At 43.7% G+C, this 20,520-nt stretch overlaps 1 protein-coding gene across 1 annotated transcript in view; it reads left to right on the top strand.

Annotated features, from left to right (window-relative positions):
- The first annotated feature begins 6,926 nt into the window (after positions 1–6,926).
- Positions 6,927–20,520, top strand: part of EPHA5 (EPH receptor A5) — a 196,769-nt gene continuing 183,175 nt past the window's right edge. The window contains exon 1 of the mRNA XM_015861732.3: positions 6,927–7,407. Within this exon, the coding sequence (XP_015717218.2) occupies positions 6,927–7,407 (481 nt within the window). The remainder of the gene's footprint in view (positions 7,408–20,520) is intronic.

The following is a 20,520-nucleotide window of genomic DNA, read 5'->3' as shown; positions in this document are numbered from 1 at the left end:
ATGAGAAGCCAATTCTTATTTATAGCCATCTCATGATGCTGATGGTGTTTATACTGCAGTACTGTCCAGTACACTGGGCAATACTTCAGAGAGAACTGGAAGAAATGCAGAGAAACTGACTCAGGGTTGAGGTTAGGAAGCAGAAGTCCAGCTGGAATTGGGTCTTGCAAAGGATGTCAAACATTAAAAGGATTTTCTGAAGGAAATGGGTGACAAGAGGAAGACCAGAGGAAAATGTGGACCTGCAGCTGAATGAGTCAGGGCATTTGGTGACACAGGACAGAGGGAAGGCTGAGGTACTGAGTGCCTTTCCGGGCTCACTCTTTATTAGTAAGAATGGACTTCAGGAATCCCAGGCCCTAGAGACTGAGTGGAAGTGTAGAGCAAGGAGGAAGTGCCCTTGGTACGAGAGGATCAGGTCAGGAAATAGTTAAGATAATTGAATTTGCATTTAAGTTCATGGGCCCCAATAGGATGCATCCATGTTTGCTGAGGCTGCTCTGTCTTTGAATGATGATGGTGATCAGCAATGCCCAAGAACTGGAGGGAAGTGTATGTGTATGTTACTCTGTCAGTCATATCTACAAGATGGGAATCTAGGAAACTGCAGGCTGGTTAGCTTCATCTTGATCCCTGGAAAAGTGACTGAGCAATTAATTAATCCTGGGCATGCTTCCAGGTACATGATGGTCATCAGGAATAGTCAGCATGGACTCACCAATGGGAGATTGTGCTTGACCAGCCTGATAAACTTAGAATGAAATGACTGGCTGGGTATAAAAGGAGAGAGCAATGGATGCTGTCTACTCAGATTTTCAGTGAGACTCTTGGTACTCATTCCCATTAGATCCTCCTGAGAAGCTGTTACAAGTATCAGCTTTGTGAGTTGACAGTGAGGTGGATTAAAAGCTGGCTGAATGTCCAGTCCCCAGATGCAGACATCAGCAGCACAAAGTTTTGTTGAGCTGTTCCTGGAGGATCAGTACTGAGACTGATTCTGTTCAGCACCTTCATTAATGAAGAAGATTTTTCTAGCTGTAAACAAAATGCTGGCTGGAAGGCTTGCCTCTTTATTGCAACGGGACCCTCAAGCTGGGTGGCTGTGTGTAAAAGGCTTAGGGCTTTTTGCTTTTTTCCCCCCCAGATCGAACACAGATAAGCTGTTTAGTAATAGATTTTGTTTACAGCTTTCAGATTTTCCCTTTTTCATTCTTAAAGTTGAATGCCAATGCATACACATGCACTATGTCATTATTTCTGCCAGAATTCCTCAAGACAGTTTGTCACGGATGACTGAGACCAGTCCCACCTTGTCCCTGTGTTATCTAAAACTATTAAAAAATGCACATGTAAATTAAATATATTTACACTTGCTGAAGGACTTCTCCATGAGGAGATGCTAGAGTTTTGCAAGTGAAATATTTCTGAGTTTGGAACTCAAGGCTTATTAATGGCCCAACTCGAACACCGCATAGAAATGAGAGGAAATAAATATGTTCCTGTGCTTTGAAAACAGTTGCAATTAGCTGATGGAAGGGACTCAAAGACTATAGCTGTGATCCAGATGCCATCTCATAAGAACTTAAATGAATGTGTTGGCAGCTGAAATTGCTGAGCATTTGCAAATATTTGAGATATGAAGTGACTGACAATGATGTGATTTATTTGAGAAATCATTAGGGGTAGGTTGAAATAGAGAAGTGAGTATCAAACAGCTCTGCTTGGAGGAGTGGTGCATGATGAAATGGATTTGCTTTCCCCAGATGATCAAAGGATAGATGCAGTTGGCCTTAGTGTGGAATACAGGGCAGTAGCTTGAGTTAAAAAAACTGGTCTGCCCATGATCAAAGAAATTCAGAGTAGCCATCCAGATTACCCTTAGAGATTAAAGAAGGTGGCATTGACCTTACGAAATACAGTTCAGGAAGAAACAGAGTTCTGGACAGCACTGTATGCAGGAGATTAATGTACTTCACTATTAAATGATACATTAATACAGTGATTTTCATCATTATATCCATTATTGTGTTTGTACCTTGAACAAATGTTCATTTAATGAGTGAAGTGCTGAATGTGAACCCTTGAACTCTAGTAATGTCTATACCTGCTAGCATAGATCCTGATCCAAAATGACATGCTGGAAAAGGAAAAGTGAGAATGAAGAGCAAATGGATGCTTTAATGGCTTTTGAGCTCAGTTCAGGTCTGTCACACACCTTCTGTATGACCTTGAGTAAGTTATTCAAGAGCTAGGTTATCACAAAGCACTCTAGTGCCTGCAAGAGTATCCAAGTCACTTGCCCAAGTGTGTGCAGTGACTACTAAAGCTCCTGACCGAGTGTCTCGAGGAGATAAGCCAGTTCCTCTTCAGATCTGCTGATTCTTATTGATACAAGAAAAAGATCATTTCATTAATATTGTAAGGATGTTGTCCTTGATCTAGAAGAGCAGTAATCAATTCAGCAATCTTTATCTGCATCTTTAACGTCTCTTCTGCTTCTATCTATCTGTACAGGAGCGGTAACGCTGCACTCCCTAACAGAGGTAGGTTGGGAAGATGGATTCAAGAGCATGAGGTGCTGAGCTTTTGCTGTTAGTGAATACAAATAGCTTATGATGAGAAATGTGGAAGTGAGTCTGTTATTAAATTTATACAGGTCTAACAATGTAATCAAATTAGCCTTTGCACTTTCTCCTGTGCTCCACTCTCTACATTAGAGTATCTTCATAAATCTCTTCAAAGCTATTTCATTTGTTCCCTTTAATGCTCTCCTGGTGTGATGCAAAGAAACACCTAAATACTTGGTAAGTAGTGAGTGGGCTGCAAGCGCTAACAGCTGTATCTGCTGCTATGCCTGGTGCTCAGGAGTGCAACTTGGATCATTTTGCTGATCAGTCTAATCGAGATTAACACATGCAATGATACATGCTGAGCCCTCTGGGCCTTTGCTCACAGATGGACAGTGTGATTTTAACACCTAAGATCTGGCTCCATGGGGGGTCATTACAGTGCAGTGATAGAAGGGAGCGGTGACACAGCATTTGCAAATGAGTACTGCCAGGTTGAGGGTGTTTTACCAGGACCAAAGGCTGGTGATGAAGCACTCCAAAATAAAATGCCAGGCTGAAATGTCAGGCTTTCTCTAAGCCTTTTCTGTCTGAAACCAATATTCACATACTTTTCCCATGGATTTTCACAGCTTTGGATCTAATTTCAGGCTGTAAATGAAATGAACAGATTTAAGGCACTCAGTTTCCAGAAGCTGCTGTGGTTCTTTGTTGCTTTTTTTTTTTGTGGGGGTGGGGGAAGAAATGTGGTTTTGGGGCCATACAAATGTTGCGATTTTGAACTTGCATGGGCAGTGCTTTATTTACCACTTGCTCATTTTTCTTCATGCAAATACTGGTTTGTTGGTTAACACCTTTCTCTTGCTGGAATACGAAGATTTCAGTAGTGCCTGAGGGGCACAATCACTGACATACCTCATTTGGCCAAGGGGTGGCCCACCTGCACTTGTCCAACATTCCTGTCCGTGCTGATCCCCGGTACTGAGCTTTCTATTGTCTGCTGTGGCTTGCTACTGCTTTCTGCATTCCTACACAGGCTGCTGTGGAGTTTCTTGAACACAGCCATTTTGTGTTAAACTGTACTTGCAGTCGTGTTACAGATCAGAATGCATCTATCTGCTACGCAAAGCTGCTTACTGCTCCCAGACTCCTTTTGCTTTTAATATGCATTTGTTTGCTGTGGATTTGTTGTTGTTGTTTTTTTTTCTTAATAAAAGGCAGTCCTCCTATTTCAAGGGGACTGGGGGGGTGGGGGCTGAACAGTAATTACTAAGTTTTGTGAGGGTATTCCTTAAAGGTGTAATTTTCTCTGGCTCTTGGGGGGGGGATGGGAGGTGGGGTTGGGGGAAGACCTTTCAAAGTAAAATGGAAAGGCTTATATGCCTAATTAAACAATTGGTTGTATTACAGTGGGGCTTCTATTCCATTAATGTAATGAAGATGTGGTTTCAGTGGGACTGTTTACATTTATAGTATGAAACTGAACCTTTTCTCAGACAGTGGTCCTATTGAATATGGGGATGCACTAAATATGATCCCCCTATGCTTTAGCAAAGATAAGGATATAGGGCATGTATTAGTTGGCAGTTTGGGGTTCCTGAAATAATCTGAAGGATAAACTCTTCTATTGTTTCAGTGTGTTCCGCTGATGATAGGATAAGCAGTACACCAATGAAATGGCAATGCAGAATGAGAAGATGGTCAGGGCACGGAAATGATGCACAAGAAATAACATATGCGGGAGAGAAATGAAACTGAACTTGTAAAACTGAGCTTTTGTGTATCTATGAGAAAAAATCAGAAATGCACTAACTCTGGTTTAAAAAATAGTTTGTGTTGCCTAATAGCTAACAGCAAATTAGGTATGAAGTGGCAAGGTATGTTGGGCAAAGCTGTCATTTTCTGATACCATAAGCAAAAGCATTTTAGAGCTAGTTGCTTATTATGGCTTTAGTATGATTACACTTCTGGGCAAACTATTATGAGATGTTGGGAAAACTGGAGGGGGTTTGGAGTATAACAGTACAGTATAACACTAGAAATGACTCATGAGAAAAATTTAAAGGATGAAATACAAGACCTTAGCTAAGCAGTGATTAAGAGGCTACACCGTTTGCAGAAGTGAAAAGGCTTAAATGTCAGGGGCAGAAAGGAATTAACAAGATGCAAAAAGAATAACTTGGACAGATTATAGAATACAGTCATCTGGGGACAAGCGGCATGAGCCTGAGATGGCTGAATAGTTTGAGACCCCCTAGATTGTGACTTTTTAAAATGTTAATTCTATTCAAATCCATGGCATACTCTTTGGTGGGAGATGGGAAGGGATCCCAGAAGAATATCCAGCTTCTTTTCGATTACTCACCTTTTCTGATGCATGAGTGCTGGTGAATGCTGGACAACTTCCTACCACTCAGGTGCTGCAGAGGGAGATGCTTCTGAACAGCACCATTTCAGCATCTCTCTTCTTGGCTGCTGTTGCGGAGCTAGGCAGATGGGCCATGTGCTCAGTGTAGGATGCCTTTGCTGTTGAGAGAAGGCTACCAGGAATGTTGCAGCACCGTGCTAATCTTTCTGTCTTCTCCTGAGGGGCCAACTGCATGCACTGAAGAAGCAAAAGGCAGGAGGCGTTGTCTGCTGCAGGCACCAAAAAAGATGTGTGGCAAAACCAGGAGCTGTAGAAGACTGAGCCAACAGAACCCATAAGTACATGAAGTTGCAGAAGCATTTTATAATGCTGAATTTATTACTATTTTTAATGGTACTCAATGACAACTTGGGAAATCAGTTTGGGATTCTGTAATGCAACCTAGAGCATGGTGGCTGCTCTTAAATAGGTTATGAGTCACGTGAAGCTCATCTCAGTGTTTCCCAGAAAATTAAGATGTTGCTAATGTATCATTTGAAATGCCCCTAAATTACAAGCCTGCCAGTCCAAACAATAGCTAGTGACTGTCAAATAGCAGCTGAAAAAGGGGAGCAAACAAGTTTGTGACATGAGATTGTGATAAGAGACCTGTCTTGCCCCTCAGCTGGCAGAAGCTCCCATGGAGCTTGGCATTTTACTTGTTCTTTGTCATGCTACCCCTTTCAATATACCAGCAAGGTGCTGTTTCTGAGATCATTTTTGTGCTTTGCCTTGATTTCTGGGGGCAAAACCTATGGTGCTTAGTGGAAAAGCATTGGCATAAGTATACCACATGGGGCTATTACCACTATCAATCTCATGCAGGGCTGCATCGTGATCGATATGCTCAGTCACGACAATTTATCTGTTCAAGCAGCTACACAATGGGGATAGTTCTGATGGCAAACCTTAGCTCCTTCTGAGCTACAGATGAGGAGGTGATTTGAGTAGTGAAGATCTGACCCACTGCCATAAACAGATGCGTGCCATGCCTTTCATTTACTCGTTACTTAAGTTATGTACTTCGTGCTGTAAAGCAAAGCCTCTTCCTTGTCCTCCTGGTGGCAGTAAAAATGTTGGATTGCTCGTGAGGTACAGCATCCTCTTGCATCACGAGCAAATGCTTCTGAAAACAATACAGTTCAGGATTACGTATATGTTTTGGTGATAGCCCAGATGGTTCACATGTGGTACGAGGGTGCAAAGAAACACACTGTCTAGCTTCTGTTTGAGTAAAGAATGAGTGATGCCACTGTAGAGAGCCTGCATAATCAGAAATTCCTGGTTAAAGACTGAATGCATAGAAAACTGGCCATCTGGATCTCCTCTTAATGCTGGGACTTTGTGATGTAACTTGCAATTTGCTTGAAGCTCTGAACCTGAAACGTGCCCTTTGGAGAGACAGCCTTGCATTTGCAAGTACTCAGTCTTCAGTACTTTTTCTAACATGAACAGGCCAGAATCTTGGCAATGGGGAAACGCAAAGTATAGTTTATAGGGCCTTACAGCGTTATGATTTAGCTAATCCTGCAACGTGGCTGTCAGCCTCATCTGGAGCTGAGGAGGCTGAAGGGTCTCCCCACAGAGCAGTGGCACAAAGGAGGCACCGCAAGGTCACCCATCACCTCTGCTGCAGGTGCACCTACCAGGCTCAGTTTTGTTATTTAGTTGTCCTGAGGCAGGGCTACGGGCTGCAGGTGAGGAAACCTCCAACGAGTAAGTTTTGGTGTATATGGGAGTTGTTGTTGGTTTTGTTGCCGTTGTTCGTTTGTTTTCAGGAAGCAATTAGGGCCTTGTCTTGACCAAAAGTCAGAAATTTCACCAGAGGAAACAAAACTGTGCCCTGCCGGCAGAAAGGTGGAACATAGCTGAGAAACAGCATCCCACCTGCCAGAAGCGCACCTAGCTGTACGCCGGCTTGTGCTGTTCTTGCGGTATTTTTGTTTTAATGGATGGCGACCACCCTTTCTCTGAGGTTTGCTCAGAGATGTGGGTGGGATGAGCTGAGAGTGAAGCCGTGGCTGGGGGCGCGCGCACAACACGGGGCCACCCCGCAGGCACCCACAGCCGACCCCGGGACCGCTATTTTCGGGCCGGCCGCCGGGGCGCCCCCCGCCGCGGGGAGCTCCGTTCCCGCACGGGGCGGCAACGCCGGGTCCGCCCCGTCAGGGGCGTCTCCTCGGCTGTGGCACGGGGCCGCCTCCCTCGTCCCCGCCTCCCGGCTCCCCAGTCGCGCCGGCGGCTGGACGGGAGCGGAGCGGAGCCGCGGCGCGCTGCCTGCCCGCCCCGTCCCGACCCCGACCCATGCGCTGAGGGGCGGCGGGATGGGGCTGCGGGGCGGTGGCGGCCGTGCCGGGGGGCCGGCTCCCGGCTGGACGTGCCTGCTGCTGTGCGCCGCGCTCCGGAGCCTGCTGGCCAGCCCGGGCAGCGAGGGTGAGCGGGGACGGGGTGGTCGGGGCAGAGCCCCACGTCGGGCTGCTTTTATTCGATGTCGTAGCATTTTACGGGGGCGAGCTTGGAAAGCGAGCGAACGCGTTCTGCCGGGTGCTGGTGGCTTGCACAGGTGTGCGTGCAGCCGGGGAGTTGCACAGGTGAACGGGCGAGGAGCTCACGCAGCTCGGGGTGTCCGCGGGGCTCCCGCTCCCCGCAGCGCGCTGACTTCGTGCCTCGGAACGCAGCCACGCTCAGCCCGCAGCGCCGCATCGCCGAGCTGCGCTGCTTTGGGGCGTCTGAAATCCCCGGGAAGCCGGCAGCCTTAAATACACGTTGAGCTCTCCTGTCCAGCGGGGCGCTTCCATGCTTTTCTTTTTTATTCCTTAGTTTTTTTTCCCTTTCCCTCCTTCCCCCCCCTTTTCATTATTTTTTGGCATCCTTATGCAGGCTGAGGTGGTAAAGCAGGGGATGGGGAACTTGAGCATCCCGGAGGGGGATGCAGGCTGCTTTTGTGATGCGCAGTAACTGCAATTCGCAGTCATTTGCGAAAGTCCTTTGGTGGGAGGAGGGATGCGGGGGGCGGCGAGGAGAGCAATCGGCAGCATGTCAAAGACGCGGCCCGAGGTGGCCGGCGAGCTGTAATTTGTTGTGGCAGGGTGCAAATAATGCCAATCGCGACTCGAACGAGAAGTACAGAGGGAGGGGAAAACGCTGCTCTTTTAAGTGCATGGATGTTTCACGTTCAATATTAGGGCAAATCTCAGAGGAGTGAGGTGTGGGCACAGGCTGCCCAGGGACGTCACTGTCCCCGGAGGTGTTCAAGAGCTGTAGCGATGTGGCGCTGACGGACGCGGTCGGTGGGCACGGTGGGATGGGTCGCTGGTTGGGCTGGATGATCTTAGAGGCTTTTTTTCCCAGCCTTAGTGGTCGTGTGTTTAGCGTCCAGGATATGCGTTGCTTCGGGCATTCTTGAAACGGCTTTGTCTCTCCCCGAGTGGGACAGCAATGGGCCCCATCCTGCAGCCCCGCGCTGCTCTGGCTGCTGTCAGCCGACTGCTGCCGAACAACCCCGCTCCTGGGATGGGTTCACCTGCCTGTCCGGGTGTGCTCACACTTGACGTCGATTTGGGTTTAAAAAGTTGGCTTTGGCTGCTTACGGGTTCTGCAGAGAACCCCTCCCCTGGGACTGGCTGTCCTGCCCAGCTGGTGGGAGGTTTTGCCTTTGCTGGGGTGGAGGTGGCAGTCTCAGAGCTGAGAACGTTTTATGAAGTTGTTTGCATTGGTTGTCGTGGGTCTTGCTGTTATCCATCGTTCTGCTCAGCGTGGTTAAAAAACAACTAGCAGTCTTTGTATATAACATGTATGAACATTTCCCATCCTCTGTGCAACTATGTAATTGCTGTGTTCACAAACTCCACGTTTTCTGTTTTACTAAAGCTTACTGTGATACACAGTGGCGTTGCAGGACAAGATACGTACAGTTGGCAACTCCTTGTTCCTGTCTTACCCTCTAGCACACAGAGACTATGGGGAAAGCTCTTTAGTAATCTACGCTAAGATTTGAAGGGAGAAAAGAATGAGTTGTTTGGGATCCATAGGCTGAAAATAGCTTTTGGAAAGTGCAGCTGAGTTTCAGCAGCTCCTGACATATGTTTTTTTGTGTGTGGAAGTATTGTTAATGTCCATTAGGTATCTTCAGTTACAGGTTGCAGAGTGAATATTGGGGAAACTGAATTAAATTTCTGCCCTGTTTTCTTCTTCTGAAGAAATAAAAGCAATTTGTATTTCGGCTGCTCTTTTCTCAAGCTGTGTATTAAAAGCCAGACGTGCTGTGAAGGATGAGGGCTCAATGCTATTTCACATCCCGGGTATTGTCTAGCTGTTAACAGAGTTCATTCGTTACAATTAGAGGTTTCCCTCCTCCCTTTGACTGCTTTTACAAATTCAGAAACCTGTTACAATGCAAATATTCCAAAGAGCGCTGTGACAATATTACATATAATTTGGAAACGTGGGTATTTCACAAGTAGCTGACTGCTTTCAGATGCATTGCCTATGAAAATGTGCAGGGAGCTGCTGCCCTCAAGTTACCATTGTGCTTGAATGAACTTAGGGCTTTCCACAGAAATAAAATACGTTTGCTATTGTGATAGCAATCAGAAACACATTGCTTCAGCCTGGGAGGGGGTGAAAAGGTGTTGATACTGTAATTACTTGGATTATATATTTACGGTAGCCTTGCACTTTTGAAGCAATGGTCTGTGTGAACCTGAATAGATTTGCTGTGTGGATTGAGTCTTTTTTTTTTCTTTCTTTCTTTCTTATTTTTTCCCCCACTGGCAGCACCTTGTGACCTGTCCCAGGCACCAGAGGCAGCCCTGCAATGGACAGATGGGTTCCCTGTACCTCCTTTGGTTTAGAAATGCATGTTTTAAATCATTCTGGTGCTTGGGAAGTGGCTTTTATAAATTATTTATGGAAAAGATAGAACAAACAAAGGAAATACTTGGAGACATGCACCCCATGCCTCCCGTCACCCCAAACTTCATGGTTTGTTACACATAGCCTGCGGGTTGGAGTTGGTTTGCAGGTCTTCACCCAGATGATCTCAAAAAGTGCCACGTACGCCAAGTCCCAAAAGAATAGAGTATCTGGGATATTCTGCATGCTTGGAACAAAGTAACTCAACAACTTGCAAGCATAATTGTCCTTAAATAGAAGGTGTATTTCACTTCAAGGGCTTTTCAGCATAAGCCAGCGCTGAGAAGGAGGTGCTATCACAGTGGGTTACTTTAAAGCAGATGAGAAGAAATGCAGTTTCAATAACGGATATTGACTTAGAGGGAAGGTGAAGAAGGCAAAGTGTCTATGACGTGTGGTATGTGTTGCACTGGTTTTAGGGATTTAAGCTGAAGAACCACCTTCTAGTCCTAAAGTCCTGAGTTTGATCCTCCCCCTCTGAAATCTAGTGGGGATTTTTGAAGCACAGTTTCTCTTGATGTATCATTTTTTGATTTGAATAAAGGAATGTGAATGCAATTAAAGGGGCGGGTCTGGTAGAGGCAAAAATAGCGGAAGGTGGTAATTTGCAGATTATTCATGACAGAGCCCAGAATGAGCCTACCTGTTCTAAATGACTTGACTTCAGTGTGTTTTGCTCCATACTGATGTATAATTTCTGTCGTGGAGCACTGGCTAAATGAATATTTAGGTGTAACATCACAGTGTTTATCATTAACCATTGAATGCAGTTCTTTTTCAACGTGTTTTGTAGAAGCAGGTGTGAAAATCCTCTTATTTCTCATCCATCCATTTCTATTAGTCAAATGCTTTGGGTAAAAATAGACACGTGAACTTTTTGTTTTGCATATATTGCTCTGTATAACTTAGCTTCATCTGTTGCACGTTCACATGGCTATTGCATTTTTTTTGCAGTGTTGTAGGTGCAGGTAGCGTGTGCATGCTTTGTGTATGCAGGATGGGCAATCCTGGGCACGTGGCACTGCTCAGCAGAGTTCTGAGAGGAATTTATTCTTTTTGTGTACTGGAGCAGCTCCTTATGTGCTTTCTGTAACAGCGCCACGTAGCCTCGGCGCTGTACATTTATTTTAGTTATAGGAACGATCCCATTAACTTGAAAATTTACTGCGGTGGAATTACTGGAATGAGGAGGGACAACTCATGTCTAATGGTCTTTTTGGGATCAGCCTGATGTGATGTATGGCTTTTCAAGAGGTTTAGAATGACTCAGTCATAATTTTATAATGGAAACTGCTATCCTTTTGACAGTAAAACGGCATTTGAAACGCAGCACTTTCAAGTATATGACTAAAAGCATTACTGCCTAATGACACATGTTTTATTTAATAATAATAATAATAAAAGGAAATCAGCAATAAGTAAAATTGACTGCAGTACAATACCTGTTTGCTTTTGAGGTATATTTTAAAAATTGGAATAAATAGTGGAAAACTGGCAAACTATCTTAAACAGAACCGCTGACAGGCCGTCAGCTTACCACATCATAAATGTTGACACCATAATTTGAAACATAAAGCAGCTATTTGCAGATCAATTTACAGGTGGATAAACTGACAGGTACTATGGGGGAGCAGGAATAGTCAGTGGGCTCATCTGGCAGTTTCTTTCTCCTCCCTTCCCACTCCCACAGTTACCTCATGTTTTGGCCCCACCACCTCCTCATCCACCTCCTTATCTGCTCTGCTGTTGCTGTGAAATAAGGAAACTGAATCTCACCAATAAATGTGTGTTTATTCTTTCTAGTAAATACAGAAATAAACATTTTGTAGCAAACAATGGGAGGGAAGGTGGGAGCAGGATTTCATGAGTTGCTTCAGAAATTGGAAGGCCAGGACAGTTTACTACATGATGCCTTGTTCTCCAGTCTCACTGGATTTAAGCTTTATTGTTCTGAGGATTTCTGTCCCTTGTTCCCAACATGCAGCTTTCTCAACCTGAGGGAGAGTAGTTGAGCCATGGTGTTGGGTCCTGCTGTGTTTCAGGTCTCACTTAGAAGTGGGCTGGCAGGCCCCAAGTATTTCTGACCTGGGGTTGCAAGTAAGTTTTTAGCAGTCCAGTAAATCCTGCCACAGGTGTATCATTCTCACTGCCATAAAGGTTAGTGAGCTATGGGGCCTGATTTCAACCACTGTGGTCTTACACTAGGTATTTTTCCTTACCCAGACAATGTTAGAAAAATACATAGAAATACTACTTTAATGATTGTATCAGAATGAACCATTTTTAAAGTAGCTTAGTCCTTACTAAAGTCATTTTCTTTGATCTGTTCTGTAAAGTTGCTACGTATTTTAAACCAGAAGTGCTTTTTCTTTGAAAATACATTTTGTATTTGACATGTCTGTGTATTTTATGGGACAAATGGAATGGAGAGATGAAAAGTCCTCTGCTCATATGGTGCTTGTTCCCTCACCTTGCTCTCTGGCTGGATGTGGAGGTGACAGATTTTGAGTGTTTGATGCCCCAACAGCTCTCGTGGCTGACTATATCGACAGACTTGAGCACTGAGTCTCAGTAGCTTAGGTCTCTGTAGGGATTTATTACCCTTTTAGTCATCTTTCTGACCTGTTATTATCACTTTCAGTTTCAGTTCTGGTATTTGCACTGGCTTTGGTCAGTGCAGTATCTGAGTCTCTCCAAAGGTTTAAGGCACTTATCCTCCTGGAGGTAGAAAGCAATTATCCCTATCTTCTGTGGGGAGGCTGATGGGGAAGGGAGAGGAGCACTGCCAAATGCAGCCTTGCAGCATGTGGCTTCTGGGTTCAGGAGGTGTGGGCAGGCTGCCCTGCGCTATGCATATGGGTACAGCCTTCCTCTCCTTACAAATAACAGTAAGATGCTTTTGGCCAGAAGTATTGAAGTTTTCAGCACGTACTGTAACAGGCTTGCTTGGGTTGAGACACTGGTGGGAAACACTACCTTTTTTTCCCCTCCTTGGTATTTGAGATGTGCAGGAGATATTTAAGGAGTCTTTGGCCAGTTTGAGCTTCTCTGGTGACCATTAGTTGGCTGGATGAGAGAGGTCTCTTGGAGAAGGTGATGTAGCATTTGCTGTCATGGCAGGTTGGGGAATACATCTGTGAGAACATCTGCCAGCCTGAAGGACAGGGCAGTTATTGTCCCTTTTCTTTCTCCTGGCAAGCTCCCAAGTAGGGTGCATGTGGAGAGGAAATGGTTTTCTTTCTGGACATCAAAGCTACCTGCAAGCAGGTATTTTCAGATGTGCTATTTGGAATTCAGGCATGTCAGTCCCTTGGAATTTACTCCAAGTCACCCAGAGAGCATTTAGAAGAGAGAGTAGGACACTGGAATTGCATGCTTCTGTGCCAACTCCCTGTGCAACTTCATTGCAGCATAGCAGGCAGTACTTAAATTGTTTTGCAAAGGTATCTGCTCCTTGGTTCTCTAATTTGAATCATTTACTGTAAGGAAGGATTTGGAGCAACTGGTTTAGACTTTGTGATTGTCTGAAGGGACAGAGAAACTTCTTAATTATTCAGAATTGATAATGTGCATTCCATGATGTTTCTGAGTGGATTTGTATCAATTTCTGTTTCACTGTCAAAACAGCGAAATTAGTTGAAATTAGCTTCATATGGGCCTTCTGTTATTATCTCCAAAATCCGGTCATTCTATTATCCGTCTCATGTTCATACATAGTGTCTTCCTAAAACGTGTTGGCAGTCTGCTCTTTCCACTAGCAACTTCCACTTTCTTCCTTCTGAAATAGAAGGGATAAGCTGTCAACCCCCTGAAAAGCCAGTAGATCATCTTAAACAATTTTTTGCTCCCAAATGCTATCTAAGCATTATGTCAGTTCTTTTTTTTCTACTCGAGTGAACTCAGTGGCAGCAGAGTAGTCATTATTGTCAACAGGAAGGCTTTATTGGTGCTGGACAGTGAGGTCTTGCAAGTCCACTGGTAGTGAAAGCTGACAGCCTTGACAGTTCTGGATGTGTCTGGTGAGTTTCTTTCTTCCTGTTGCATCTAGTTATGTGCACAACAGAATTTGATGCCAATGTCTTTGAGGACCTGTTTTCAGAACAGGGATCGAGTTGCTTGTAGTTGGCAATGTTCTGAATGAGGGCAAAATGTGAGATTTCATTTCAACACTGCCAGCAGGTGGTTTGATTGCATTGGGAATCTGCTGGGATTTTAGGGCTTCACTTGTGTGTGTGCTTAATGAGGTGCTTGATTTAAGTAGCGTCTCAAAGAAATTGCCTCTGTCCTTCAGCCACTTGCAGAGACCTTGGTAGTGGTTGGGTCTGCAGGCTGTGCTGGTGTTTTCTTGTTCTGCTTAGACCTCTGTGGTTCTTGCTGGCTGTTTTGCCTTCTCAGTGGAAGCTTCTTTCTGGTTGCCAATAGCAGGGTGTTAGTAATTTCCTCCAGTACTGTTTGCCACAACCAGTCTCAGTCTGGAGAGATGCTGTTGTGTTGGCATGGTATTGTTTCCAGTCAGTCTTACAAGTGGGGCTAGGGAACATTTTACCAACATTCTCTCTTCCCTCACCCTTAATACATATATATATTTAAATTAAATAGCGGTTTTGGTGGGAGTAAAAGTTTGCCATTAAAAAAAAAAAAAAAAAAGGAAACCATACTGAAAATTAAGTTTCCAGGTTCTTTGATGTCAAGTTAATAAATGTGCAAATGGCTGCCTCTTGCCTTGAGTGCAAATCCTTGGAAGGGGGAAAACCTGTGGTTTCCTATTTGTTTTTTTTTCCTGTTTGTTCAGTAAAGCTGAAGTGAGCTCATTGTCCCAGTCCCAAGTGCTATGGCCAGTGCTGTGCCTGTGGAAAAAACATGGCTAACCCAAATAACTTGGACAAAGGGCAGGATCACACTCCTTTAAACAGTGTGTACAAACAGCAATTATCTGGTGTTTTTTGCATTATGTCTGTAACATTTTCTGGCCATTGTTATGATCGCTGTTGTCCACCTGCCTTCCAAACTTATGAATCCGTGATGTAGATTCTAGCATTTTGGCACTTGCTATGAAATGGAATCATTAGAAAGCTAAGAGCAGAACAAAGCCAATGTAATAAAATATAAATCTGCAGTTAATATTAGTTTGCAAGTTCATTAAGTAGTGTATTTTTTTCTTCCTCCAGTGGGCTATAAATAATAGGTACTGCTACAGCTTGCACTCTGCTGTAGCTGGTTTTCACTGCTGGAAATATCTCTGAGGTTTTTTCCTGCTTGTTTTTGTCCAAATTCAGTGTAGCTAATTAATACAAAACATCTGCTCCCTGGTGACTTTGATTTCTTTCAGGAGTTTATTTTTTTTCATTTGTTTTTGCTATCTTGGATTATTTTTGACTGTCAGTCATTGGAGCGCCTTGGATTTATACTTTTTGAGGAAATATTTGGCAGAACTGGGAAAACAGTTGGAAAACAAATGGTAACGATACTGCAATAAAACAAGCAAAGATTTATGAAGCAGAAAAACTTCCACTCACGATGATGAAGAGTCCTCTGCAGTCAGTGCATCCTAGTGGTGCTGTGAACTCCAGGTGTGCAGGAGGAAGGATGGGGAGGTTTGCAGTGTAAGGAGAAACCAGCTCTGCTAATGGTGATGAGTTTGGCAGCTCTACCCCCTGCCTTGGGCTGGGGGAAAGGGGTGGAGTGTGGAGGTGCAAGGTTTGGTGGAGAGCTTGAGATGCTATTCAGGAGACCTCCTGATGAGGTCTTGTCATGCACCTCGACCCCCATCCAGCAGAGCATTTCACCTCATGTTTAATTTATAGTGTGTGAATATTCTCATGGGAATTTTCTCACGACTGTTTTAAATGGAGTTGCTCCCACAAGCTCCGAATGTTGGGTCAGAGCTGGGGCTACCTTGATTTAGCTCTGACCTTTCTGTGGATGGTTACATCCCGTGGAGTACAGTGCAGAGGAGGCCAGGAGCTGCGGGAGGAGCCTTGAGGATGTAGGAGCACTTACTGGATTTGCACCTTTTTTCATATGGGAGTTCAGACTTGGGTTACTGAAAACAGTGCTCAGATTCCTGTGGAATTCATAAGAAATGTATTAAAGCGTTGTTCTGTTTCAGTTTTTTTTTTTTTTTTTTTTTTTTTTTTTTTTTTTTTTAAACCACTTTCTTTCAAATGCTTTTCTTTAAAAATGTCCTACTTAGGAAATCGTGATGTTTTGAAATATTCATGTGGGCTTTAAGTGGAGGTTTCTTTACTCTTGCTCATGTTGTGATGGGATATTGATTTGGTCAAAGAGGATATTTTTCTTTCCTGCTTTAGTTGTATTTCAGTGAAATAATAAAAGCAGATTGATATGACTTTACAGCTTTGTGGTATAAACTGTCAGTTCGTGATATCCTGACTGTTTTGCCTGTTCCAGAGTGATTTCTCATTAATAAGATCATTAGGCTGTGCCATGCGGTAAATCCTTTGCCTTCAAGTGGTGAGAGTCTGTGGTATCTAAGGAGTAATGGGCTCAAAGACAATTGCAGCCCAGAATAGTCAAGTCTTTCATATTCCTACAGGAGCCATGAATGTTCTTCTGGTAGATCCTTGGATATTAAAATGGCAGGAGGACATGTGGCTGGCAAGTTGAGAAGCACTCAGTGTTTTATCCTGCTTGTGGGGGGTTTCTGTTTTTCAGGTAGCTTTCTTTCCCCTTCTGAAACTGGATCAGAGCAATTGAAATTGCTTCAGCTGATTCTGCTGCAGACTAGAGCTAGAGAAACCATCTCACTTGGGTGGAGTGAATAAAGTCGTGAGTTGCTGGCTTCAACCTCAGACTTTGTGCTATTGTGATAGCACGGCCCTGCTTTCAGTTGTGCCATCTGATGCTGCCACATAGCACTGTGTACTAGGTGGCTGCATCAGATGGGATGCTCTGCTGTGTGGGCAGGTGCGTTGGCTTAGGTCAGCGTTGAATGCTCTCATCATTTCTGTGCTTCCTTCTAGCTACAATCCCAGCGTAGTCATGGTGAAGCTGCTAAATGCCTATTGGATGAACATGATGAGGACATCTGAATGAAAAGTCAGACCCAGTCTCCCATTAGAGATTCATGAGTGAAAGGACAGCAGTAATTCACCAGCTAGAGTTCAGGGCAGAGGTTTAGTTCACTTCTGGTTTTGTTCCAACTTGATTGCTCACCCGTAGTAAGCAGTCTATCTGAGAACAAGAATGTATGCAAATTCCCTCGGCTATTATTCTGTATTAAAAAAAAAAAAAAAAAAAAAGGAAAAAAGGCTGTGGTATGACTTTAGACTTAATCATCATTTATCCTACCCTGAAGGCATGGAAGTTAATGATGATATAGATCTGTGTGGTTTTGTGTTCCCCTTGACTGAGCATTAGAAATAATTAGGGCTTGTGGGATGGATGCACTGCTGGTGGAGATGAGCAAAACACACTTTTGAATCAATGTATGTGGCTCTTCCAAGTTCTCTGGCAAAGATACAGGTGCTAAGTGTGTACTTATTGGCTCTGAGGTTTCTTGCTTGTTGAGACACATCAGGCTGATGCTGAAGAGAAAGGAAGTGGGAATAAATGAGTTCTGTTCCTTTGGAAGTTTTTGAGGTGGTGGGTTAAGCAGAGTTGCTAGCAATTTCTGGAGAGTCTTTTTTCAGTGGGATGAGCTCCCCTGCATCCCAAGGGCTGCTGAGTGCGGGGCTGGGCTATGCCCAGGGCTCCCAAACTGTACAGGAGCTGACATTGACCCTCCTGAAGGATGAGAGATTTTCCTGAATTACCACCTCCCTATCAACAGAGCATTTGGTAATTAGGCAGCAGTGGCCAAAATGCCTGCTGCTGATTGGCACAGGTTTGATGGGGAGGAACTGCTTCAACTGTTTCCGCTGCTCCTGAGGAGATCTGTAGTCTTTTTTTTTTTTTAATCCTGTTGTGGGTCAAACCAGAGGGACTTTCAGCTATTTTTGTTCAGGTGCAGAATAGCTTCACATGATGAGTGGTGAAAGCATCTCATTAGGATGGCACCAGCTCTTTGGGGAAAAAAAAAAAAAACAAAAAAAAACCTGTTTTAGTAGAGAATTTACACACTGTAGCTATGTACTTTACCTGCCATTTGCCCACTGTTTTTCTCCCAGCCTGGCCAATCTGCTTAAAAGCTGTTTCAGCAATCTGCAGTTTCTTAACAAAAGCCATTTCAACAAAAATAACATTGCTGCTGCGGTTGGGAAGGAGGGGAAGGTGACGCTGTCACCCTCACCTGCAGGCGCTCCTGCAGCTGAGACCTTGTGGGATCCTCCCTGGGATGTGGCCGCAGGGCTCCAGCCTGCTCTGGGGCAGGATCAGGGTGCGTTTGGGTGCTGGCAGTTTATATAAATGCATTTCCTGAAGATGGCTGGGTGGGTGCTGATGGGGAAAATGCAGAAGCCTTGTGTCTGGGTGGAGTGGTGTAATTTCTGTTTATGGAGGGATTTCTGGGATTCTGAAAGCAAAACATTTCCGTCTTAGCAGGCAATTTAGCGCAACTACTGGCTGAATACATTCCTCAGCAAATCAATACAGTGCAGTATTTTAGAAGATATACTGCAAAGGCAGTTCTGTGCAGAAGCCCATGGGGCACGCTGTGACCGTGAAGGCCCATCATGCAAGGAGCTTTTCGAGTCTCCATCCAGAGCAGCCTAGAGTTTTGTGTCACTGGTGGCTTTTGTTCTCTTGGCATGAATTTCAGGTTACTGCACTGTGCCTGTCTAAAGGTGCATCTCATCCCTTCCTATTTATTTTGCTCTGTTTGCTCTGTTTAGAATCCAATTGAAGAAAGAGAGGAAATGTCTTTTTTTTTTTTTTTTTTTCCCTAACTGGAGATTTAGTATTCATCTCTGCTGGCTGATTTACCGATAGAAAAATTCCCACTGACTTGAGTTAGAGTGGAATGGATTGTATTATCTTTTCATATGCAGAAAATTATTTTGAAATTGAAGTTAATAACAGCAATTTAAAAATTGTCATTGTTGGATAATATAATATTTATTTTTATCGTGTTCTTTTTATGATCTGATGTTTGAATAAAAGCACTTTTCCTGCTTTTTGCTTAATTAGCACATCATGAAGAACTTTGTGGCATCAAACATGCCATCTAATTACATTCATTAGTAGCATCTTTGGGACAAGTTTTAATTAAGTTGTACAGTGTAGATCAATACTTGTTTTGCATCCATTGCATTTTACGACAGGAATATGCTCTTCTGCACAGTTTAATTACAGTGATTGTAATAGGAGGAATTTGGGTAACCTGCCATTTTGTTGGCAGGTTTCTCCTCTTTTTTGAAATGGTTTACGTCTGTAATATAGAACGTGTTTGTTACATGTCCTGTTTTGAAGAATATTTTAAGATCACCTTTGTGATCTCAATGAGAATATGCAATAGGATTAGGAGCGCTTGGGTACTAATCTTTGACTTCATCTGAACTAGGAATAGAAGATAACATGAAGACACATCAGGAGGGCAAAAGCTGGCTGTTATTGGGTGGCATCTGTAAGGGTGGATGAAAGCAATATGTTTATTTTACATAGGCTGTGGCATGGAAAGCCACCTAATTTTGCTTCTTTTTTATGAACATTCAGTAAAATCCCTCAATTTTGTTTCTGGTGAATGTCCTCTGATTTGGTACCATTATGAGCACCCAAGTGTGGTTTATGTTTTAGAAACAACACCCAGACGAGGCAGAAAATCTCTTGAGTTCTGTCCAAGAGCAAGTTCTAGTCCAGAGCATGCTGGACTAATGATTGCAAACACTGCAGATATCCACATAGATGAATCTCCTTTAGGCATCTGGCTTCCTTAAAATTTCAAAGGAAGTTGACTTCTATTTTAGTGTAAGATATGTCCAATTTTATTATTTGTGCCTCTGTGTACATAATACAGCTTGCTGTTAAGTTCTTGAGCTTCTGTACAATTAGGTCATTGACTCTTTAGGGAAAAATAGACACTCTGAAGTGGAATGCCACTTACAGGAACTTGGGGAGTCTTTTTCTTGTCTTCTTGTGCTCTCTAAATACTGTATTTGTGATGTCTGGGGTAATCAGTTGGCAGTGTTTTAATTTTGTTGATGGTGCAGCACAGGTCACCCTGCTGCTTTGATTGGGTTTGCACTGGTGTGTTTGTGCAGAGATGGAAAATGAACCTCAGATAAGTACTAGGGCTGAGAATTGATATTCCCATTCTTTCTGCTTCTGTGTACGTGCTATTTCTTTTCTCTACCGATTTTTAAGTACTTAAATGGGCTTCTTCCTAAAGGACTGGGCATGTATCCTCCTCTTATTTCCAGCTTGTTCTTGGGTTAACTCATCTTCAGCCTGAAAGTCTTGAAGTTGGACTTCCTGTGGGATTTCTAAATGATGCAGATATTGGAGACCATGAATTGAAGACTTGGGGAGATTTGTTCCTTTTTTTTGGGGGAGATTTGTTCTTTTCAGGCTGAACATGGATGTGAAAATGAGGTTGTGCTATGCAGATAAATGTACTGTGGAAAGCAAGAATTATAGTTTGAAGGATTTTTGTGCTTTGTAAAGTAGATTCCTCTTAGACTGAATTTCTGTGTAACAGCTATTGATTTGGAGGCTAATTGTTAGTCTGGGAGACTG

The sequence above is a fragment of the Coturnix japonica genome, chromosome 4 (genome assembly GCF_054131305.1).
Source record: "Coturnix japonica strain WE chromosome 4, WE-NBRP24, whole genome shotgun sequence".
Lineage (NCBI taxonomy): Eukaryota > Metazoa > Chordata > Aves > Galliformes > Phasianidae > Coturnix > Coturnix japonica.
Note: the sequence above shows the minus strand (reverse complement) of the source record. Positions and strands in the feature narration are given on the sequence as shown.